At 41.1% G+C, this 25,728-nt stretch overlaps 1 protein-coding gene across 3 annotated transcripts in view; it reads left to right on the plus strand.

Moving 5' to 3' along the window:
• The window catches only part of LOC121953247 (uncharacterized protein KIAA1522 homolog), a 36,833-nt gene extending 11,507 nt beyond the window's left edge, over nucleotides 1-25,326 (plus strand). For 2 of the 3 annotated variants that reach the window (XM_042500227.1, XM_042500228.1), the window contains exons 2-8: nucleotides 3,306-3,624; nucleotides 17,462-17,605; nucleotides 17,784-17,827; nucleotides 17,954-18,089; nucleotides 18,554-18,664; nucleotides 18,866-23,017; nucleotides 24,358-25,326. In XM_042500227.1, coding sequence (XP_042356161.1) covers nucleotides 3,330-3,624; nucleotides 17,462-17,605; nucleotides 17,784-17,827; nucleotides 17,954-18,089; nucleotides 18,554-18,664; nucleotides 18,866-23,017; nucleotides 24,358-24,422 — 4,947 coding nt within the window. In that variant the 5' untranslated portion in view covers nucleotides 3,306-3,329 and the 3' untranslated portion in view covers nucleotides 24,423-25,326. The remainder of the gene's footprint in view (nucleotides 1-3,305; nucleotides 3,625-17,461; nucleotides 17,606-17,783; nucleotides 17,828-17,953; nucleotides 18,090-18,553; nucleotides 18,665-18,865; nucleotides 23,018-24,357) is intronic. The other variant, XM_042500229.1, reaches the window with a different exon arrangement.
• Nucleotides 25,327-25,728: the final 402 nt, after the last annotated feature.

Raw genomic sequence — 25,728 nt, forward strand, 5'->3', positions numbered from 1 at the left:
AAAAATATTAGTAAACATGGCCAAATTAACAAACTTGAGGGCTGAAACTCAAATTTTTGATGTCAATAAGACTGCAGCTTTTCCATTGCCAGCTTATTAGAAACTATGTTACAGACGACAGTGAGAGCATCCAGGGAGATGTTCTGAGCATGTGGGTGCATTATCTGTTTCATAACTGAGAATGCTACAACACAATAAGGCTAATTTAGGTATAAAAAAAAAGAAAGCATGTGTGAGTCCATAAAATCAGGCTCCCATTCATTGTCAGTGGAGCCACTCCAGGCTTTATAACTAATGTCATCACAAATTTGAGACTTCTCTGGTTTCTGGTTTTGAAAGACAGTAAAAATGATGATTGAACTTTTCTAAGCCATGGAAATAACATAGTTGAATTCCTAATTTTTGTGTTGATTCTCTTTAGCTGTTCCTGTTGATTTGCCTTTACTCTCGTAATTTCCACATCCACACATACTGATGATTATTTATCATAAATATCAATTTGAAAATTTATGTTGTGAAAGCATTAATAATCAGACCTACAATATTGTTGCAATATTGATATCTTGGCATAGAGAACCTCAGTAATGAGTCCTAAAACCTGAAAATCTTTTAGTATTTATCATCTCAAAGTCACTGGCTTTTCATGTTTTGTTCTACCACAAAAACTCCGTCAGTTAATTCGCCAATGATGCCTTGATGTGTCTTAATAAAGAAGGTTGCTAACAAGCGGCTAATTGAGACCACAGAACATCATCATGCTGAACTGTGCCGAACACGGCCTTATAGCCTCGTAGTGGTCGCAGCACCACTGTAGTGTAGTTTATTTTAGCCTACAGCTTTTTACCTCTGGCAATTAAAATCCTGAAAGTGGCATATATTTGTGAGGATTATCTTGCTGAACAAAATGTATAAGCATCATAAACATTTGTTTACTACAGAGCTTCTGCAGTGATCCAAAATCCAGTGAAAAATCTCACAGGCTTTTTGACAAGGTAACCAGGGCGACTTTAGCTTCTGGGTTGGCCTACAAAAAAATGTCATCCCGGGGCACTCTATTTGATCGAAAGTATTGTGGTATTTGGTTTTTCTCCACATTGCCAAGCCCTAATCAGCATATTAGCATTGTTATTGTGAACATGTGCAGCCTCACAGAACAGGTAGCATGGCTGTAGACATGATTCTACTTTGAGTACACAGTTAAGATCAACGCCTGCCTTTGAAACTACACTCATATGCCAGTTATCAGGTACACCTTGCTAAACCTAAAGAAGTCCGATGCAACAGTAAACCTTCATTAAGGGAAATTTTTTGCTGAAACTGTCGAGTTTACTGATAAAAGGTTCCTTTACGACCATGATGATCTGACTGCACATCTGCTTGAAAACTTTCCATATGAAACATCCAAGCCAGAGTCCTTTAACTTCCCATCACAACTCCCCCTCTGCATTACACAGAGCTTTGATGACGAGAGGCAGTTTGGAAAAGTCTCGTGTAATCCTCAGAGAACATGACATAGGTTTCTGTGGTTTAGCTCCATGTCTCGTCAGGGGCAGGAAAGTATTCCTCGAGACTGTGAAAGATGTTTGCTTGTAATACCCACATGTTGCTCAAGCTTAAAATCCGCCTGCAGTGTTCTGCATGCGTGACCGTGAAGCAACATAGCAGCCAAAAACTTTTCATGAACTTTGTCGATGGCAAATCATCCAGGGATTTCTGACTCCACCTTCCTGCAGTCTTTGTGAGGCTTATTTACAAGCTGCGAGTCCTGTCATCTTAGAAGCTAGCTCCTACTTTTCGCCTGTGATTTGAAGATAAGTATCTAATAAAGTACGCAGCTGGAAGAAGCCCAGTGTAAGCTACAGATCCCCAGGAGCAGGCTGGGAAACCTGCCTCATAGTTGAGGAGTTCAACAAGGTGAAGGGGTGGAGGAAGCCGATGAGCTCATTTTATAGAGAGAAAAAAAACAATGAAAGAAGACAAAAAAACATGACAATGAATACAAAACAAACACTACAATGATTCATGAATGGACACTGTTTGTTAAAAACGCCTCGATGCACACTGGTGACTGTTTATTTTTCTATTCTCTGGCTCTTCCCAGAGTGCTGTTGTGCCTGTGTGTAAAAGTGCAGGAGCCTTACGGGTGCGGCTTTGTGAATTATGACTCCATGTTATGGAATGAAGGGAGCTGTGCCAGTTCTTTCTTTGCAGAACTGTGAAGTTTGGTTTAGCGGCGGGCTGGGGGTGGGGGGTCTGTGTGTGCTGAGCGTTTGGGTTGAGTGAGCAGTGTCCACGGAGGCAAACAAAAACAGACATATATTCACAACACAAGACTGGGGTTGTGTGAAGATTAAGACTTTGCAACTCTTTGTGATGCTGGAGTTATTTTTGGTACAGCACTACCAAAGCAGACTTTAAATCTTAACTTGATTTTGAACCCAACCGCTTTTCCTCAAGATGAAATAACTGGACCTGAAACCTGTTTGGCATCCATCACCATGAACTGTGGTGCCATTGTGGTGCATTCACTAAAGCACCAATATCCACTACATCTATTGCGGAAAAAGCATGCGAATAATAAACCATGTTGTCGGGAAATCAAACCTGGAAGGCAGACAGTAATCAGATACAGTAATTGTTATAAGAACACTGAATTTGGCAGCTTCCTGAGCTAAAAAGGTTTTTTATGCAGCGGCCAACTCTCAAATATCGGATGTTGTGATTTTCTTGAACAGAGCAGCAAGGTTGGTTTTCATAACAGCCCCTGCCTGTGACTGCACACAATGAAAGGGTAACTCAGACAAGAGATGAGAATAAAGTCGACATTTTGTCCAGAGTCACTGTGATATATTTCTGAAAGAAAGCTTGAAGTCTTTGTAAGCTGATTTTAACCCTTTAATAACAACTATCTCCCTGATGGCCACAAATCGCATTAGCACGATCCTGTTTAAATAGATCTAAAATCAGAACCATAATAGCGAGAACATCATTTCTTTGTGCAGCAGAATGTCTTTATCTTTCCCTTCATCATGTCCTGACCTTACATGATTTTATATGACGTGCAGATGTGGTATTTCGCTGTAATGGCCACGTGAGGCAGTTTTTTGCATAATCCTATATATATTGATCTAATTTAAAAACCATAAATGCTAGAAGATTCATTCTTTTACAGCAGAGAGCTAAGGCTTCAGGCTGTCACCATGTTGTCGATGAAATTACGTCATTGTGTTACGTGTGGAGTAAAACCAGCACATGCAGTGCTTTGATGATGATGATGACTAAAAAATTTCTTTTTCTTTTTCCAGAGCGTAACTCCAGTGTGAGGTGGTATGTCAAACCGTGACTCGATGGGGTTCGGGGACATGCTTCCCCAGGACGTGGTCGATATTTTTGCCCAGGAGAAGCACGGCAAAAGGGGCCATAAGAAGCGCAGTCGCTCCCTGGGCCGGGCTCTGGGCTGGCTGAAGGGCAAGAAGAGGAAGGAACTTAGTGCTAAGGGGCAGGGCCTGAGTCTCGGTCCTGCACTTGACTTGGCTTTTGACGTGCACCCTGCTGGACATCAGGGTGGACACAAGGGAGGACAGAAGTCAGGAAGGCAGGCACATCCACAAGGTAACGGTCATGGTAAGAGCCTACGAGATGCTCGACTACCATTTTATCCCCTAAAGTATTTTGAAAGGTGTTCAAAAGTACAAGAAAATTACCTGAAAATTAGCACAAAAAAAGCAATATAAACAAACAAACAAGGAAATTACTTGGAAAAGGGTGCTTACAATTATAGTAACTATTATAGTAATTATTATAGTAACTGTAACATTATTTAAAATACGTTATTATGGTAATTATAAATATAGCTATAATTATAATAATGTTCCCTAGCATTTCTCACTTTTCCCTAAACATTCTAACTCAATTTTCTCTCTCTCTCTCTTCTCTTCTCTCTCTCTCTCTTTCTCTCTCTCTCTCTCTATATATATATACATATATATATATATATATATATATATATATATATATATATATATATATATATATATATATATATATATGTATTTCTAAAACTACAGTATGTCTTGCAGTTTATGGAACATTTCTTACCAGGTTGCAAATCGCCCTTTTCCCCATGTTTTTGCAAGAAACCGAACCAATTTGCTTAGGGTTCAAAGGTTTAAATACTTGTGAAAGGCATCTCAAAGGAGCACAGGTTCGCTCCAGGTTTCAAAGGAGCTAACACAACAGGGACAATGTACATGGACCACCTCACCAGAAACAAAGACCACCCACGATAACATTAAAAAAGTTAATACACTTTTATGAAAGTGTGCATTAACCTGAGCAGAGCAGAGGCACTATTTGACACAGAGTAATCGCACCTCAGCAGGGAGCTCTTTAAAAGATAATTAAAGACATTTCTATAGAGAGCAGTCTATCTAAGATGAGCAGGAATAAGTTCCTGGGAACCAGTTGAATATGCTGCTCCTTGGCTCCCAGGCATGCGTGTTTGTTCACTGGAGAGATGTTTGAACAGACTGACTTCCTACTCCCCCGTGTGAACTTTAGCTCACTTTGTTTGCCGTGAAAAGAAATCTCTGTCCGTCCTGTTCTGTGACACCCATTACTTAACGTACCTGGTCTTCAGGTTATTCGGAGGGAGACATGTGGCCATGAAGTGGACAGCATATTTTATTTTAACCTTTGTGTAGCCCTATACATGCATCAACACAGACAACAACTTAAGTAAAAACCAGCTCACACATAAAGTGAAGGCAAAAAAACCCCATTCACACGCTCCTAATGAAATGGCAGCAACACACTCCCAGGACTTTAGGATCTTGTCGGAGCTTGCACGTGCGCGCTCGTATGTCAGCATGCTGATCTACACCAGTCCTGTTTCTTTTTGTGAACATTTTTTTGCCCCAGTATAAACTTGAAGTACTAACTTTAGTTTTATTAGTCACACCCTGATGCAATTGACCTGAAACACAGAAAAATCAACCGACAGAACCTTGTTCTACTGACTGGCTTGTGCAAAAAACAGAAAAGCGCACACAGTTTTGGGGTTTCGGACTGTTTTATGTGTGTTTGTCTGCCAGTGTTTGTGCAGTCCTGGCTAATTGCCGCACAGACAGAGCAGGATCTGCCTGGCTCTTTCGCTGCGTCTTCTCTATGTGGAACTTGTAGCTCAGAGAAAAGGGTGTCGGGGGATTTACAAACTCATCACACAGTCAAACTGTACCCATAACAGAATATGTATAAACACGTCTTCAGTCACTTCTGTGGCTTTGCTGAATGCATAGACAAATACGTCAGCATTGACTAAAGAATGCGTAGGTACAGTTGAATTACACAATCTTTGCATGATATTGTGCTACTTATTGTTACGACAGCAGTGTGAGTTTTGTAAGAGAAAGTAAACTGTGAAGAAAGATAAGGTATTTCTCCTCTGCCAAGGTCAGTGCTGGCCGACCTCCCACATCGGACAGAAACTGTGAATTCTTCCCTTTAACTAATCCACACATGCACTCAAGCAGAATTATAGAAAAATGTGGATTTAAGTTGGAACCAATCTTTTTATCTACTGCCTTAAGGTCATAGGCCTTATGGTATCAGAATTATGTGACCCCGACGCCGGTAGTGTTGACTGTTATGTGTGATATATGTGCCAGGTGTTACCATATGCTGCAATCGAGCCCTCAGCAACCTGCGTGTTGTGTGTGGCATGCAGATTATTGATGCTGGCAACAAACCGCAGCAAACTCCTCTCCAGACGCTTCCTCTGATTAGAGAAGGAGCTCAGCAAATTCCCAAAATGCATCCCAGAGGAGGTTTATTGCAGGAGGAGTGGGACACGGTGCAATGTAACACACTTGGCCAGAAAATTGAATACCTCCAGCTGAGCCCCTGATGATGATGATGTGTATTGATGCCAGAGGGGCCTCCTGCCCACTAAATGCTTGGTATGGCAGGCACAGTGCCAGTTAATTAAAGGCCATGCCAGGACCGTTACAGTGAGGAAGGAACAAGGGGTTCTGTTTTTCCTGACCCCTCAACTCCAACTGTTACTCCCTACACCAACACACTGGTACCACAGAGGATCACGTGTGTGTGTGTGTGTGTGTGTGTGTGTGTGTGTGTGTGTGTGTGTGTGTGTGTGTGTGTGTGTGTGTGTGTGTGTGTGTGTGTGTGTGTGTGTGTGTGTGTGTGATTGCCTCAATACATCTTTGTGACTTGTCATCATAGATGCCAGGTGTACAGAACATTTGCAGCATATAGAGAAATATAAATCCCCATAAAAGTAAACAAACAATAATAAAGCTGAAAGAGTAGTTAATTGTTCAATTAGTTAATCAACAGATTAACTGTTGAACTGTAAAATCTGACATGTGAGCTAAAATTATCTTGGAAACCCATTCCTTTGAAAAAGAAGTGTCAATATAATTGTTTTAATTAAACTTGTCATTTTAAAAGATGCTATATTTTTAGAAAATCAAGTGAATATAACTAAATTTTAAGTACACTTAACAAGTAGGCTTCCTAATTGTAGCTTCTTTTTTTTCTTAAAATATATGACAGTAAACTGAATGTCTTAAACAAATTTAGACAATTTGATATTATCATCTGGGGCTTTAGGGAATTTTGAAATTCTTATTATTTCTTTTGCAGTTATCTGAAATTTTATGTTCCAAACAAGTACTCTATTACTTGAGACAATTTAGCACATTAATCTTATGAAAATAATTGTTACTGTACAGGTGCACTGGATCTAGGCCGAAGGGCCCAAGGGTTCATTGGGCTCCTAAACTAGAGCCTCTCTGTGTTCCTGTTATTAACTGTCAAAGAGCTGAGTCACTCTTGTCAATAATAGAGCCCCTCCTAAAAAAAAAGTCCTAACACGAAAAACTGAGGGAATAGCTTCACTTTGAAGATCTTAAAAAGAGAGAAGAGAGATTCAAAGTGAAGCTTTTATGCTTCGAGGCCCAGGGGCTGATTATGTAATAACTGCCTATGTCCCGATACAATATAACAACCAAGCGGTAACCTTTGAGGCTAAAAATGAAGCCAATTCAGAGGTGCCAAAAACTGTCTGCTGATAGTGTCCTCCAGTCAGATCCAGCCCTCACTCAGCATCTCGTCCACGTATGGCCGCAATGACAGACTCAAGGCTTGAAAACAGTCTTTACTATTTATTCTTAATAACATATTTCCTAATTTTAGATTAGATAATTTATAAAGGTTCCTGACAATGTAACCTGTTGTTAACACATTAGACAGTGTAATCCTCTCTTATGTTTGCTCCATTTAAGGATAACAGTGCAGATTCGTATAGATCCTCTGTATGGGGTCACCTTACCCTTTGCTCTTGCGGTAATGTATTTTTGTAAACAAGCCTCATGGAGTTTGACCAGAGAGGAAAACTGCACAGTAGCAGGTTTGGAGAGATAAACTCTGGACCTCCTGGAACTTTCAGTGAGGAAACGCATTAACTCTGCATTGTCTTCTCTGATTACCTGGACCATGATTCATCCACAGCCAAAAGGCAGAGATTATCTATGGTCACATATTCATTAACTCCTATTTGTTTAATTCCTCACACTACTGATGTGCATCTTTGCTTTCCTGTCTGCTGTGGTGGAGGAAATATTTCGATTCTTTACTTAAAGAAGTATCTCACTAATATAAAGACGGTCCTCACATAAAACTGGGCTGTCTGTGTAGTAAAGATGCACACACTTTAGAAATTGGTGCTACTTCACTAAAAAAAAAAAAAAAAAAAAAAGTATGGCAGCCACTTCCTGTTCACAAACCTTGCTATTACAGCTAAACAGCACACTAAAATATGTTTATGAAAATATTTTAGGCAAGAAATAGGCAGTACAGTAACATAGAAAGAAGAGATAGAAAGTGGCATAAAAAGAAAAGACTTGGGTAAAAAGTCAAGTACCCCAGATTTTAAGTGCAGTGCTTCAATAAATGTAGTTTGTCACATTCCACCCCTGCCTGTCTGACAGTGATTTATGTCGCTGCCGTGCCGTCAGTTTACTTGATCCTGTGTAAAGCTAGAACACAGGCCTCTCTTATGCAACTCTGGCAGCTCAGATCTTGTCTCAGCTTTGTAATGGGCTCTTAGAGGAATGGCCTTGGTTTGGTTAAATGGAAATAAGGTGAAGGGAAGACCGATAGGTCATGTAGTCCTGCAAAGGTACGCACAGAAGGTCACCTGTTGGCTTGAAACACTCCCTCAAAGATTCCTCACATTCCTGAACTTTATAAAGATATTTCTTTGAGCAAGCTAGAAATAGGGAGCCCTTTGTGTGTGTGTGTGTGTGAAATAGGGAGCCCTTTGTGTGTGTGTGTGTGTGTGTGTGTGTGTGTGTGTGTGTGTGTGTGTGTGTGTGTGTGTGTGTGTGTGTGTGTGTGTGTGTGTCTCTCTCTCTCTCTCTGTTTGGCATACATGCAAGATGACAGACCCTATGAGGCATTTCATTTGACTTTCTTTGTTGAAGTTTTCATTGTAGATGCTGCTTAATTCAACAAAGAATGTTAAGCCTAAGTGTATTTATCTGTTGCTTTACTGTATTTTCTAGATTTGTAGATACTGTGTTTACCAGACCCTGTCAGGAAAAGGTGTCATGTGGAGCATGTGCTCCACAAAGTGTGTGCTTTAAGGGATAACATTTAGCGATCAATTATTGATTAATGTTTATAAAATGAATGATTGAATTTATCACTCATGAATAATTTTTAAGTTTTAAGTTTTTTGGGGGGCTTTTTGCCTTTAATAAAGTACAGCTGAAGAATGGCAGGAAAGAGGGCGAAAGTATGGGGATGACACGCAGCAAAGGACTGCAGGCTGGAATCAAACCTGAGCTGCTGCAAAGGACTCAGCCAATATGGGGCGTACACTCAAATTCACTTCATAAATACCTTTGGTTAACATTTTACAGAATGCTGTGTAGCCTGCAAAATAACAACACAATAAAGAAAAAATGACAAATAGCCTAAAATCAGTGTTACCCCCCTCTCACTATATATTTAACTTTGTCCTTATCATGTCACCTACAGCTGTCTGGTCTGAATAATAGAACAAGTCAAAGATGTATGAGGATGGAAAACCAGCAAAGCATTGTTCATTTAGGGAAGTGAAAGAAAAAAAGGAGGCAGCAGGGCACAAGTTACAGCATCCTGATTTCAATTCAGTTGGAACATACACAGCCATACACACTACAGTGTGAACAGGAACAGGAAGGCTGACAACGCTTAGATAGAGGCAATAAACAACACCAACCTTAGTGTGATTAATTGAAATTAATATTGATATTACCTGTAACTGTTGTTTGCAGCACTGTTGTGTTTTTGTAGTTATAGAGTTGTGTCATAATGATGAAACATGAACAAGGAAGGGCAGTAGAACAGGTTTGAGAAAACTGATGTGTGATAAGACTTTCATTTTCTTGCTCTCATGGCAGGAAGTAAACAACCTGCCGGCCTTTTTTTATGCAGTCACATCAGGAAGGTGTAACCCATCCGACAGAGATTATTTAGCCTTTATGTATTTAACGTATAAGCATTTGTTTACTCTGTCATGTGCTTTTCTAAGTTAAATTGCCACAGTGGATGAGGATAATTTCTGTTGTACCCTCAAGTACTTTTGGTCACTTTTGTATATAAAATATCTGAAAATTAAGCTGATGCAAGCTCACACACTGCTCAGGTGTCACATGAGAATCAAGCCGATGCTGACGTTGTGGGAATTTCTGTACATGAGGACTGTATAGTAAATAGTCGCACGCATGCTTGTTTATAATCACAGGGTATTGGGGGCATTTTCTAGGATTTTATTTCAATAGGTGAAGAGTTGCCACGCCCAAATGGTATAAGAGATCATATTTAGGTCATCAGATGGTAAGGAAAGTTTACTAAGTGCCAGTTTGCCCTCTAGTCTCAAATGAATTATGCGCTCCAGTTTCATTTCATCAAGTTCCTTTTATTCTTTGCAAACCACGAATATTTGGTGTCAGTGTTACTAAACTGAGCAGGGTGGCCAAAAGCAACAGTTATTATTTATGAAATCATACATTGTGTCATTGTCAAGAGGTGCAGATACATTGTTACTGTGCACAGACTGCTCAGGCTATTGTCACGAAAGGAAAACATTTGCCAACACACTGTGGCAAGTCTACATAGAGACAGACAAATATGTGCCTGGAAAGTTTTGTGAGTCACCAGTCATGACTTTTGTAGTCAAATGAGGCTCTTTTTTTAAGCAATGGGGCTCACTGTAAATAATAGAAATCCACAGTACTATTGGTGAAGATAACTTTGTTGGTTTTACTTCATAGCTTAGTAAAGTTGCACACAGTGTTGGTTATTCATGTATTCCTCTCTGAGAACATGCTGTTCTTTGAGGATGCATTCAAGGACTGGAGCTGTGATAAGTCTGCTTGTATATAAAAGAGGGACTTGCCCAGTTTAAATCAGCTCAACCTGGTGATCTAGTACCCAGGGGTGTTAAGGAGGTGATCCAGCATTTCATTTACTCTGAAAATGTTGAAACAACAGTCATACTAGCACCTCTGTGAGGCTGTTTGGAGGTGCAGTGCATGGATTTATTATTAGATCTGGGTACTGGACCCCAAGATGGCCCAGTTCAGTCCAGTTAGAATTGCTCTACTGCGGCAAAAGTTTCTAGCTTTTCAGTTTACTTCCAGGGTATGCAACCCAAAAAATATGTTTAGTAATGTTTCTCCTGCTGGCCCTGCTTGCAAGTTCCTGCCTGGCTCATAGACGTTACATTGCAATGACATCACAGATTTTTAAACTACTTTTCTTGGCTTGAAGGAAGTTTTACAACACACAAAACCTCCATGGATCAAAAATACAGAGTACAAAGAGTCATAATTGACCTTATTTGCAGTTCGAGTTGTCCTGTTAACACTTTTACAGACGTGTCTTTACATTTGTGACCCCTCACTGCAATACTGCGAGTGGCCACTGGGAAAAATTGAAAGCAAGGCTGAACTACATTTTTGGGTCCCTGGCCGAAACGGACAAGCTTGCGTTAGGTCACCCACCAGCGGGAGTGTTTATTGGTCTGGTGTGGTGCATTGCATTCTGGTAGTTGTAGGTTTACTGCTTCAGCAAAACCAAATGCCATAGCCCTTTTTTTCTGTTTTCTCTGGTCAAGTGGCTCGAATTTTTGTATTTGTATTTTTGTATGGTAAAGTATTTGTGTCTTTCTGCTTCATGGACAGCCCAGTTGAAAACACCATCTTTTAAAGCAGTGAAATACTTAAATAGTAAAATAGAGTCTAAAGCCATGCAAGCAGCTCTTTGTGGCTATATATAGGTGCAGTTGTGCTTTGAGCATAGTGTTAATACTAGCATGCTGACATGCTTACAATTACAGTGTTAACATGCTAAGGTTAAAGGTGCTGTGCTAAAATTTAACAGGCACTAGGATGGCCTGAATTTTTGACTTTCTCCTGCTTATTTATTTTTTTTTACTGGGATTCGATTAGTTGCTTATGGCTAAGTCTATTGAGAGAGACCTCATCGCTATGAAGCTGGCACTGAGTTTGAGAATGGGAGTTTGCTCACTGTTGACCTTTGAACTGTGAAGTGACAGGTGAAGGCTGCAGAGAGGTTCATGCACTGATGTAATGTAATGTGGCCACCTGCAAAATAATAGTGTGTATTTGTATGCACCTTGAGTATATTTCTGGAGGTATCTGATACATGCAGGTTTGCTGGCATACAGACTGTGTTGTCTGACAGTAAATTAGAGTGTAACCCTGTGTGGCAGATGATGCAGGTGTATCTGTTACCTGGATTGTTGTCCTTGTCACACCACGCTACCGCCCTCTTTTCTTTCAGCCGGGAAGTTTATATTTAATTCATTGGAAACCAAGAGCGTGAAAATAGTCAATGGAGCGCGCCGGCTTTGACCAGGATGTGTCCAGTCGAGACTGTACATACTGGCTTTTAGAGAAACAGAGAGCCTCCAGCTCTTTCCCACTGTCATCACAGTGTGTTCAGTTGGGTTTGGGCTGATTAGAGAGGCTTAAGCACCTGGCAGACAGCACCCTCAGAGCGGGAGAGAATGTCTCTGCATGGCTGTCTGCCTGGCGCTGCAAAACAAGAGAGAGGGGCAAGTTGGGGCAGGGACGGCAGTTGTGTGTGGGGTTTTTGCATCTGTTTGATTCCCATGAAGCAATTCTAGAACAGTCACATCACGTTTGTGGGAGTGTTAATGTGTTCATACGTGTGTGCGTGAGGTTGCAGGGATCTCAAACTGTTGCCTTTTACAGTAAATTTTAACGTTATACCTTCTGAGGCCAACCAACTCGTTTCTCCCTTTCCTTGATCTTTTCTGGCATTCTGCCTGTTCAGTAGATGCTCTTAGAAATGATATAGATCAGAATATATTAACAGCAACTTTACAAAAAATAATCAGTTATCTATCCCTTTGTATCTGCGATATTGAACCTGTCAGTCAGAGCTGTAGGACAGCGAGGTCACTTTCTTAGTATTTTTTATGGGAATTTGGAACCAAGAGGAAGGTTTACATTGTACAATCAAAATAAAATAACCTCTGTGGGTATTTTACAGGCTGATACCAGTATTTCTGCACTGAATAAAGTAAAATTTGGCCCCCTTTTTTTTACAATAAATAAATAAGTAAAATAAGTGAACAGTTCAGCATCTCCACGCTTGAATTTGGTTGTGGGAGTGTCAAGCGGGCTTAAAGGGACAGTTCATCCTAAAATCAAATCATCACCCTGTTTGCTCAAAGTAATCCACAGACATTGTTGTTAGTGGTTTTTACATCAGAACTACTTTCTTTCTACCAAACTAATCCCACCAACTCTTACACCATGGAGAAGGAAGCATGCATCTCTTGCTAGCTCACCCAGCAAACACTGAGCTAGTTAACGTTACAGCTCAGCCGAGAAGGATGCGATTACTGTTTGCATCTCAAGCTGTCACAAGCACGAGCCTCTGGTCTATGAGTAGATCCACGCTCCGTCCTGCGTGGTGATACAGTTTGTGGGTGTAGTTTAGTAGAAAGAAAACATTTCCTACATGTCTATGGCTTATCTTGAGTAACTGGGTCATGATTTCTGGAAAGAGACATCGCTTTTGAGTATTTCAAATGTATTTTTTCAGACCTCATTAAAATAAAATACTACAGAAAATGTAATTAAAAAGTTTACAAAATAGATTAAATATGCTAAAAAGAAAAAAAAAAACATACATTTTAGAGACTTGTCCTAGCCTTGATGAATCAGACTACTGTCGGTCATAAATAAACGCTTCGTCATTAGTCACAGTTTACTAAATGGTAATTGTGAAATTTCTGTGTTCTGGTTTTGAAGCCTGTCTAGAAGATGTTTTTTTTAAAATACATAAAGCAGTAAGTAATTTCTTGTTCTTTGTTTTTAATTTAAACCTAAATTGATTCACAGATCAGTGCTTTTAATTTAAAATGGGTAGTCACAGCTAAAATGTATGAAGTATCACCATGGTTGCATATGATAAACACTCCTCACCGCCGTCTGTGTCACTGGGTGTAATTTGTTTACAGGAGTTGATGACGCAACATATCTCCTTCTGTCTCTGTTTACTGCCAGAGAATCCATAATTTACCAAAACACACTCGTGAACAGATGTTTGCTGAAATGTTCTACTTCAAATCCGTCATTATTTACATGTCATAAAATGTAATCATAATGCCCCCCATGGAGCTGATTTTCTTTTTTAGTGCATTGTTTTTCCTCATTAAAGGCTGAAATCTGCAACTTGAATGAAGCGGTCACGCAGTATCACATCCATTAGATTTAGTCTGTTTATCCAAATCCGAAATGTAAACATCAGTTCGGGTTCATACATAATCGCTACCGGCCTGTTAATACGGCCAGCTTCAGTGACAGATGGTGTCTTTAATATGTCAGTGATTAATATGGACACAATTACAATGTGATCACAGAACCAGTGATAATAGGAGCCCCTCATTAACGTGGGTTTGTGCCCCACCCATTATTCCAGGCCGTTCCAGTCAGTGTGTGTGCTGTCATGGTAACTAGATGAGTGTTGTCCTAGACTGACTTGACCCTACACATACATATCAACTTTCTGTTTACGTCTATAGGTTGAGGACTCCTCTCAGGGAGTGGGTTTAATACAAATACTGTTCTTTTTCTGTTGGTAACACATGCGATTAATTTATTTTTTCTTTGTAAACTGCTTTTGTATTGAGTCACTCAGTATGATCACGACCATGGGAATGTTTTCCATTTGCTCAGATGGCGCACATTCCATGTCATGTCTGCTCCTCACACCAGGAAGCGAACAAAACCCCCTTAGCCACATGAATTTGTCTTAAAGAGAAACAAACAAAAAGAAACAGAAATTAGACTCAAAAACAAGATTGTCCAGATCACAAAATTTGTAACAGTTCCTGATTGACTGAGTTGTTTAAGATCTGTCATCCTCTGTGTTCCTGCTGCTCAGTAACTAATCTAACGTAATGTTGCTGCAAACAATAGGGAACATTTTTCACATGTGTGACCATGTGCTGTGGAGCTGCGGGCCTCCTTTTAAACATGTTTTTAATCTTGTTTTAGGAGTAGATTCTTTTAATTCACTTACTCCCCCTTGTGGAAAAACATAAAGTCAGTGGTGGATAAAGTACTTTGAAGCCATTCATGAGTAAAAGTACAGATTTCTTATCAGAAAATGACGTTGGTATAAGTTAAAGTCATTTATTAGAATACTACTTGAGTGAAAGTCTCCAAGTGTCTGATTTTTACAAAATTTTTAATCCAATTGTTTTTATTATATTAAATGCAATTTTACATAAGTATTTTTAGGTACAACTAAATTCTGTTAACAAAAAGCAAACGGTCAGAATTTTGCAGTTTATTTCTTCTTTACATGTACGCCACATTAGAAATGGAGCGTACATTATACTTGAAGAAAAACAAGGACTTTTCTTCACAACTTAAAGGATTTAAAAAACAAAGTCCAGTTTTTCCTTCCCCCCCATTCCTTCATTCACCTCCCCGTCCCCTCTTCCCATCCTGTTTTTGTAGTAAGTAACTAAAATGCTGAGGGGAAATGTAATGGAGCAAAAGTTAAGGTAGTAGTAGTAGTAAAGATACTCCCAAAAATACTTTACACCACTGAATAAAGTTACATGTTTCATAATGAAGTCTGAGGAAGTCAAATTTGCTGTGTTGATAAAGTTCTGCAGTGTAATCTAAAAAAGCAGTGTTATTTATCAACAGTGGGGCTCAAGTGAGAGGGATCTTCACGTGATGCCACCATGCCTCAAAATCCCTGACAACAGCTTTCTCTTCCTTTCAATGTTTACATCTATGATGTCAGTTTGATCAGTGCCCTGACTGACCAATCGGGGTCGAGTGTGCCTGCAGATGGAGGGCAACAGTGGGATGCTGTTGAGCAGCATGTAGGGGAGATGCAGTAGAGAGGGTGACAGGAATTAGGCTGCTGAGGATTAGTGTCTGAGCTCTGATTGTTCATTGGCTGTGGGGACCTTTAATGCTCCGCATGGACCTGAACTGACAACAACAACTCCATCAATAACAGATTGACATCCTCCTGTTATCTTTCAAGAATGCTTTTTAACTGTTCCTTTAGATACTTTTTTCCTCTCTTTCTTTAACACAACTTGGGCATAGTTTTGGATTACTTTACGAGAAACCATGGTAGTTCTTCTGACTAATAACACCAGCTCGAATTTCGACTGCTTTCCAACTCTCTTCAGAAGGAAAGGTGAGTGAAAGCAGCACAACTGTTTGAAAATACAAGAAAACAGACCTGATTAGTTCATGACTCGAACCAATTGCTCCTGCGATGATTGTTTAAGCTTCTCTTCAAGTTTGACCAGAACAGGCTGGATCGGCTGGCTCTCCTATAGGCAGTAAAGTAATTTCAGTGTGGACATTCACTGTCGCTGTGGACCATGAAAACCACTGTCACTTCATATAACTCCCTTCATATATAACATGCTGTGATTTAGTCTCACTTTAGCAAATAATTATTGCTCTAAATAGCAGCAAAAATAGAATAACGAGTAAGAATTTGGCATATATTTAGATAATTGCTTAATGTGAGCAGCCCTAATGCTGTTACAAAAGAGACAGAGGTAAAAATTAGTAGTGAACACTGAGCACATGGCTGCCGAGGCTAATTTCAGCATGGTCTTACAGTGACAGTGCAGACAGTAGAGAACAGTAGGTGGCTAAATGCGGAGCAGATGTCACTGTTACATAAAGGTGTCTTAGCAGGTTGTTAGCCCAGTGATCCCAGACTGTGTCCTGGAAGTGTGAGGACACCACATGAGTTCAATTACATGCCAGTTGGTCAGCAAATGTAAAGCTATCGTAAAACTTTTTTAGCCCTTTTTTCTTACTTGATTTTTTTCAAACAAACAATAATTTACATTTGGTTTATGTATAGAAAAAAATGACTAGTCATAATTTGGCAAAATAGATAGATAATAAAATAAATGGTTGGTTGGTTGGTTGGATAGACGGAAAGATAAAAAACAAACAACTAAAATGAAAAATAAATAATATAAAATACATTAAAAGAAACAGGTGTCAGATTTGGCCAAATCCATGATTAAATCAGTACAAAACTGTATCACTTTGGTAATCTAAAATTAATAATGCCGATACATTTAAAAACCTGTCTTAACATTGAGTTATTTTTTGCCATTGAGTACTCTTTAATTAACCTGTCTTTGATGTAGGGTGGTTGGCGGTGGTTTGAGCCAAGATTAAGTTTTTTGCAAACAATAAATGGATATGTAGAAAAAAAAACCCTTTCCTTTAGCCATGGCTCTTTCAGGGTTTGGTCATATATAACACAATAGGTTTAATGGTAAAATCAGTGTTCAAAATGGCCAACATTTCTGTATCCCTTCCCACTATGAATTTAGTTTTGGATAATATTAAAAAAGTATGTGTGATCTCCATATTTGATACAGCGAGAGGAGTTCCAAAATCGGCCTACATCATTTTTAATTTTCAGTTAAACTCTTTAAACGGAGGGCTATTACGTATGTCCCTCCCTTTTATCAAATGCAAAAATGACAGAAATCCATACAGGGTTTGGACTTTCTAAGTAAAACCACAGCATGACTAAAACAGTATTTAACAGTAGATTTTTTGATGTGATAATCCCTGATTAAAAGTCACTGTCACAGTCACTGGAGTTAAATCCTGCGTGACTGTGAGGAGTTGAGCCATTTTAATTCGCACACACTCATGTAATTAACCCTCCAACATCTTTACTATCTCTATGCCTAAATGCCTCTGACAGACACCTGAATGCTCTCGTCCTGTCCATATGGCCCCCTCATCTACTGTTACTGTAACACAGAGCTTTAACTTGATCCAGACTGATCCCCTCTCCCCTCTTTTACTAATTCAAGCTGTCCCAAAGCGAAATGATGATGACGAGACCCCAGCTCCCCCAGAGCTCCAGGAGAACGTGTTCATCGAGGCCAGCAGGCCCCAGTACCTGGAGAACCTCCACACTGAGGCCCTGGAGGGATTGAAAATGATGCAGCAGGAAGGTACAAAGCACTCCAGTGAGACAGTCTTACATTTGTGCACTAAATTAGAGGTGTGTCATGCCAACATGTTGATAACTGTCTGCATATTGCTCAAGAGGGTGTGCACCAGAGGATATAAACACAGCTAAAGATTTTAAATGTCATAAATCTGCAGAGTCATATGTTACTCTTCTTGCAGAAACCAATAATGGAATGGAGTTCCAGGACAATGAAAGCGCAATCGTAAGTGACACATCACATGCATAATTGCTGTTTTTTTTTTTTCTTACACTTACAGCAAATAAACCTCTCTGTCCAAGTTATATTATTATTTTTGTTACAAAAAGATTGTGTCTCTTCTTTTGCCAGTCAACAATAGCATCCCACACAGACAGGGAAGATGCAGGGTTTATGACCGACAGCACCATTGCTGATACAACTTCTGTCGTCTCTGTACAATCATCTGTGTCCACAAGATCTTCCCGCTCTGGACTAACCAGGCAAGGTAACCACAAGTATAATACCATATACATCCCAACTTGGTCGTAATACGCTGATGATGCACACACATAAAATGAAAGATTAAAGGAGCAGTGTGTACGATGTTGTGGCATCAAGAGGTGATTATTGCAGATTGCAACCATCTTAAAACTCTCTTGGTTAGAAATTCTTCAGTGTTTGTTGGTCAGAAGGTTTTCACTGGGAGCAGAATTATTCACTGGTCCATTTGGTTTTATTCTCTCTAAAACCAAATGGACCAGGTAATTCAAATTGGTAAAAATAAAACAGTTTAACATTCTAAATCAGTTTCTCTGATGCTGTATGGCTTGTTGGAGATGGGCCACTTGTGCACCACCTGCTAATGTGTGCCCTCCTTTTTTCTCTGATAACTTAAGATCTTGATGTACAGGAGGTTTTACAGATTGTATTGACTTTATATTGAATGTTTTCATGCCTCTGTCTGCCTAGCATCAACATTCAGACCCTTAAACTCTGGAGAAAAGTCAGAAAAGAGCAAGAAAAGGAGAAGACACAGAAAGACGGTTGGAGGTATCCCGCACCATGTTCAGCGAGAACTTGGTATGCAGTTCATCATTCAAATGTAGAACTGACAGAAGACATCCAAATATGAATTACTAGTTTAAATGTTTTTGCTACATTCAGATGTATATTTATATATGATCATGTTAATGTCTTCTCTACAGAAAATAAATAGATGTAGGATTTCTTTGCATGTCAATTTCCTCAATGATAATATGAACTTCTTCTGTCTTCTCTCAGGCCTGGACAGAGCAGGTTGGACACTGACTCAGAGGTTGGATGAGGAACAGCTTTATAATGGTGAATCTGATGTTAGCCCAACCACTGATGGGCTACAGCCGGCAGCAGAGTCACAAAGGGGAGCTGGTGCCAACCCTCCAGACATCAGTGTCATCCATCCACTCAGCAAAAACCAAATTGAGCAGCTTGCTGATGCTCGTCACAGGGATGACCTGGACCTGCTGCACCGCCTGGGCCCTGACATGTCAGATGGGCAGAGGCCTCATTCCCTGGCCGTTCCCTGGATGACTACTGCCAACAGCGTCCAGCAGGAGCTGCCCAGCCCTGTTATGACCATGTCACCCCAGGCTGCCTACATGTCCAAAATCATTCCCAATGCCGTGTTGCCACCTTCCATTGACGTACTGGAAATCAGCCGTGGAAGGAGTCGCAACAGCGTCCGCACCGTCAGCAAAAGCAGCCTGCTGGTGTCCAGCCCGGCCTCCTCCCGTGCTTCCTCCAGAACCTCCAATATCACCTCCGTTTCCCGCCAAAACCCTTCCAATATGTCCGACAGCTCTTGTTGGAGCAATTCCGAGTCCTCGGAGACCTTGGTATCTGACTCCTCGACCATCTCCAGGAGCAGCACCCCCAGGCAGAAGAGGTCGCAGAATGGGGACGCCACTGCTAAAGAGGACAAAATCAGTGTTCAAGGTGGCAAGGTCATTATTAAGGGAGACGAGGTTAAGAAAGAGGGGCAGTTTGGGCGTAGCCTCTCTGTCATGAAGGCAAAGAGGGCTCCTCCACCTCCGAGCCGCTCCTATTCCCTTCACAATAAGATGAAACGACGATCACGTGATCTGGCGGAGGTCAGAGTCAACTCAAGGGAATCTTCTCTCCATAACATTGCAGCATCTGGTGAGGAAAATGAGAAAAACAAATCTGGATCCTCTCCGATGCCCTCCAGACCCATAGACAGCCCTGGATACAATGCAGACACCAGCTCTCTGGACGACTCTGCAGGTTCTGTGTCGTTCAGTCCCATCAGATCCCAGCTGCAGGCACAAAAGGCAGAGGATGCTGCAAAGGTTGAGGTTGATGCTTTACAAGGGAAGAAGAAAACACTTCAGGAGAATAAGCTAAGCAAAACAGTATCTCCGTCCAGTGGCTACTCCAGCCAAGATGCTTCTAAGCAGTCCCACAGCTCATCTCCGAGGCACAAGAGAGGCATCTTTGCAAAGCTTCAAAGGTTATTTCCAGGGTCCACCCCTGCTGCTTCAACTGCGTCCTCTCTCACCCAGCAACAGGATCTCAAACCTGATACCACAGTTGATACTGTGAGCCCTTCTGTCAGGGCCCTGAGAGAACTCTTCAACATCCCTCCACATCCTAAAATCCACGCACCTCCACCCCCTCCTCCAGAGGTATGGGCTCACAGCAGGCGGTCTGTTGAGCTGCTGCTGGGACCCCCGGTACCTGATAACCTTCAGGCCATCATAAAGAAGAATCCTAAGGACAGGAGACAACAGAGGCAGTCTCCGTCTGCATCTACAGAGAGCTCTGTGAAGAGCTTGGTGGTAGAAAGAAAGCAAAAGAATCCGGTTGTAACAGTGGAGTCTGTTAATGGATCCCTACATGTACAGGAGACAAAGAAAGTTCAAGAAAGTGCAGAGACACACAAAGAGAATGATGATCGACTGGCTGAGCAGAATGTTGATTTGAAAGGAAATAGCAGCATTGAGAAAGTAAGAGTAAGTGACATTATAAATGGGATGTTAGTGAAGGCTGTAGAAAAACGCGAAGGACGGCTGGCAGCAGCGAGAGAAATAGAAGCCAAAAAGGCATCCACACAAGCTACAGGGGTCAACATGGATACGATACCCGCCATTTCATTAGCACGCATTCCGCCATCTCCCTCTCCTCCTCCGGCACACCATCCTCCCCAACCACCTGCCAAACAGATCACACCTGTATCCCCCGAGTCGTCCTGGCCTCCACCACCTCCACCAATGGCACAAGTGGGTCTGAGAGGGCCCGATGAGATGGACTTCCCTCTTCCACCTCCCCCAATGTTTGGGGAGGTAGGGTTAGTCATACCTGTCCAGGTGCCTACAGAGAGATTGATTTCTGGTGGCGACTCCTCTTGTACGTCTAATATATCAGTGGTGAAAACAGAATGTGTTCAGGTGACTGCAGAGGCTGAACAGAAGCCAAGTGCATCCAAGGAGATTGTACCTCAGCCTTTGATTATCCCCCCGCCTCCACCATATTCAGCTCCACCTCCACCACTTAAAGCGGTCTCCCCTCCTACAACTAGAAAGGTCTCCCCTCTACCGCCAATTCAGGAGGTTTCTCTTCCACCACCACCACTTAAGGAGATTTCTCCTCCACCACCACCACTTAAGGAGATTTCTACTCCACCACCACCACCACCACCACTTAAGGAGGTTTCTCCTCCACCACCACCACCACTTAAGGAGGTTTTGCCTACACCACCACCTCATGAGGTTTCTCCTCCGCCACAGTTCAAGGAAATTTCTCCCTCCACACCACCTAAAGAAGTCTCTCCACCACCACCAAAGGAAGTTTCTCCTCCATCGCCACCTAAGGAGACTTCTTGTCCATCACCTAAAGAAATCTCTGCACCACCAAAAGAGGTTTCTCGCCCTCAGTCACCTGAGAAGGTCTCTCTTCCTGCTGCACCTAATGATGTGTCTCCTGTTAGGCCCGAAGAGTCCACTCCTCCTCTTGTTCAAGAAGCCCCCCCTCCACTCATCAAAGATGTCTCTGTCACAATGGTCACAGTGGTGTCTCCTCCACAAGTTAAGGACGTCTCTCCTCCACTGGTTGTTGAGGTCACCCCTCTGCCTCCTAAAGAGGTCTCCACTGAGGAAGTTTCTCCTCCATCTTCTGAAGACAATTCCCCTGAAGAGGTGACACCTATCAGCAAGCTCGCTCCACCAGAAAGTATTCCACCTCCACCGCCACTTCTGTCACAACCAAATTCATCAGCGCAGGAAACTAATCTTCCACAAGTGAGCATCCTATACAAGTCTGAACCAATCCCAGGTTCATCTAACAGTATTCTTACTCCCCCTCAGAGTATTCCCCCTCTGCCTCCCATACAGCTTCTCCACCAACATCAGGTTGTACCCACAAATAATGGTCTTGAAACCCAAGAGGCCTCTCCCCCACCAACTTCTGAAGTTCCTGTCGCACCAGCTCTTGAAAACTCTTTGCCAGAAAAGGCTCAAGAACCTGCTCCCCCTCCACCTGTAAACATTCCTTTGCCTCCACCTTTACCTGCGCAGGGTCTTGCCAGCATTAAGGAGCAGCCTCGTCCTGTAAGCACAGAAAAGCAAACCCCAGAGGTGACATCTGCCCCTGTTGTACAGGAGGGATCCACTCCCATTGTCACCCCCACCCTCCTGCAGATGGTGAAGCTGCGGTCAGTCAACAGCAGCCCTGAGCCTCCTAAAGCTCAGGAGCCACCAGAAGCTGAGGTCACGATGAGGAAGCAGCAGCCCACTAATCCGGTCCCAACCTCATCTACCAGTGGTGAGGCGCCTCAGAAGCCCATCAGAAGGTCTCTGATCATCATCTCTCCACCATCCACTTCTCCACCACCTGCTTCTCCTCCCTCCACCTCTCCACCTGCTATAGTTACTGCACAACCAGCTCTGCCCAAGTCCCACTCTGTTTTGGTTCTACCTGCATCTTCATCCACAGTTGTCTCCCCTACTAAAAAGTCTCCCCCCGCCATGACCGCCTCTCCCTCCATGAACCTCCAGGAGGCCATCCGCCTGAGGACAGCAGCCAGATCAAAAGATGGCACTGCATCTCGCCTCAGCTTGCACTCACCAACATCACCAGTAGACCTCCGAAAGTCCCCCTCCCCCTCCCCCTCCCCCTCCAACACAGCAAGCTTTATCTTCTCAAAGAGCAACAAGAGGGTGGTGATTGATACCAAGCCGGTGCCTGAGACGACTGTACAGAAGAAGCTTGAGGTTTCGTCTGTAGCAAAGGTGGTGAATGAAGCTGAGTCAGTGAAGAAGGGAGTCAAGGTGCCACCACCTGTTGCGAAGAAACCCAAATCAAAGGGCAAAGAGATTGAAAGCAGTGAAGGGATGGCACAAACTGCAGGACAGGAAGCACTGCAAGAGAGCATCAAGAGTAAGAGAGATTTTTAACTAACCAGAGATAAAACTCATCAGAATTAAACTGGAAATATCACACTGTTGGTTGTGTGAGGCTGTACTGTGGCACAGCATTCCTTTGAGCTAAGTAATACTGTCAGCATACTAAATTGCTCAAAACACGCCATACAATTTTGACCATAATTATGAGCAATCAAGTTAGAAAAACAGTTCACATCAGCTTCCAAACTGAATCCCAAGTCAATATTAACAATATTATCATGAATAGAACCAATTCAACCAAGGGTGTAGGTTTTGTTTCAAATACGGGGTGGGGGTGAGGTTCCATATTAGCCATTTTAGGCTACTTTAAATGAAGTGACAACGAGGTTAGCATCGGTGTTAATTATTATGGAATAATAGGAACACACTTAAGGGGGCTAAACGAAAGATTTTCTTGTTTTTCCGTTTTCCCAACATTGCATGAATGCAGTGGGTTTCACCTCGGTTCACCTTGTCCACCAATTACTTTAGCTTGTTAGCACACTAACTAGCTAATAAACACTAAACAGCAAGTATGTCATAAACGAAAGTACTGGCAGTGGTGGGCGAAATATTCAGATCTTTCACTTAAGTAAATATTGTAATACTGCAGTGTAAAAATAATCTGTTAAACGTAAAAGTCCTGCAATTAAAGTAAAAATGCAAAATGTATTAGCATCAAAACATAAGCCTCCTGAAAGTGCAAAAGAAAAGGGATTTGTTGTGCACATTTGCCCAACTCAGTATTGTATATAGGCTATATTATCTCATTTAATTGTAATTATTGATGCATTAACATGCTCATCACTTTTATATTGCAGCTGGTAAAGGTGGATCTATTTTAAATGTATCTATGTACATCTGGGTGGCTAAACCTAAAAGAATATAGTATATCCTTTTTGCAAATTTAGATTATTTATACAAAATATAAATTAACTAAGTAACTACAACTTTAAAATGAATGCAGTAAAGGAAAAAGTACCATATTAGGCTATGTCTGAAATTTGGTGGAGTTGAAGTAGAAAGTAGCATAAAATGGAATTACTTGAGTACAGATACCTCAAATTTTTAGTTAAGTACAATAGTTGAGTAAATATACTTAGTTTCACTCCACCACTGAAAGGACAAATTAAAGGGTCATTAAAGTGATGCAGTTCATTCTTAAGCAGACATGAATGTGGAGAATTTTTATGGCAATTCATCAACTAGTGAGATATTTCAGTCTGGACTCACCAACCCACACTGCTGCTAGCATGGCTAAAAATCCAGTCAGTTTTAATTACCACTTTTCTGCACTCCATTAAATTAACTCTGACTAATTCTTTCTAACTTCAGATGCTGCAGAGAAAACAAATGGGACAGCAGGTACTGTTGAAGGAGGAGGGACGCCATCAGCATGATCGTAAAGACTGAAGGAGACCTGGGAAGGACTTAACCAATAACACTGAATTTGCTGGAAGTTGGTCTTTGTGTCTGAGACAAGAAACTGGATTTGGAAAGATGAGATGCTTATTTCAAAGATTGCGTTTGGATAAGTTGTGGATTTTAAAGAAAATCCTTTAACTTTAATGTTAATGGTGTGGGTCTTAATTTTCTCATGTACTCATTTTGGAGTTTTGTAAGAGTGAATACAACATATTTTCTTTTGCCTGTGGGTCTTCTGAGCTTTACCATTGCTAGAGACGGGAACATATCGCCCTCTAGTGTCAAACATTGATTGTACCACTTACGTCCTGCTGAATCAGAGCTTTAGTCAGTACTCGTGTCAATGGGACTTTTGGGCGCTCATCTGTAAATATAGCTTGATTTTGTACATTTAACACATCCAAGAATGATGGATCTGTACTACAGAGTTCTGTATTTACTCCAAAAACTTTTCCACACCAATTATATTTGTTGAAAAATTATATTAATTATCTTAAGTTATTTTTCCTGTTTTCACGTTCAGAGAGTCTCTACAGACACAATGTCTACTTTGCAGTGCTGTGTTACACCCAAATATCCTTTAAATCATGTTTGTTTGTGTAGCTCTTAATCATCTCCAAATTTACATCCTTCTCAAAAATCCCATGTCCTTTTATGATTCAAAGCTCTCTAAATGTGCAACCATTCATGTCACAAATAAATGAGCAGACATGTTATTTCAGAGCACATTTTCTGCTGCGTTTAGTTAGTGTGTTACTATTCAAGCAGTGGGATATATCTGTGTTGGACTATAATATATTTCAAGCTGGTTTCAGACACTGTAATGTAATAAATCATTTATAATGGAAAGAATAAAGATTTATGGACAGATCAAACTCACATTGACCGAAGCATCCATCTAAATTTCCTGTTACTCTGATAATGTTGCATTTTAGTATGTAAGCCTTTTCTTTTTGAGACAAAAATCTGTATAATACAAACTAGTCAATAATTTGAAACTCTTGACATTCCCCATGTTTTTGACATATGCAAATGGATTATGAAAATTGACATTCCTTGATTAATTTATGTCAGCTACTATTGGCATTGATAATGTTGATGATGGATAAAATCTTCACATCTAAGGTTACAGTATTGTCTACCATACACTTTGAAAAGCCCATGTTAAGACTTCCTGTTTGGTACTGGAGAGAACTGTTGGCATGAGCCAAGACTTAAATCTTATATTATTAAAATCTTTTTTCAGAACAGAAAGACAAGAAAAAGTCTAAGACAGCTCGG

Source organism: Plectropomus leopardus, chromosome 14 (assembly GCF_008729295.1).
Source record: "Plectropomus leopardus isolate mb chromosome 14, YSFRI_Pleo_2.0, whole genome shotgun sequence".
In the NCBI taxonomy this organism is placed as follows: domain Eukaryota; kingdom Metazoa; phylum Chordata; class Actinopteri; order Perciformes; family Serranidae; genus Plectropomus; species Plectropomus leopardus.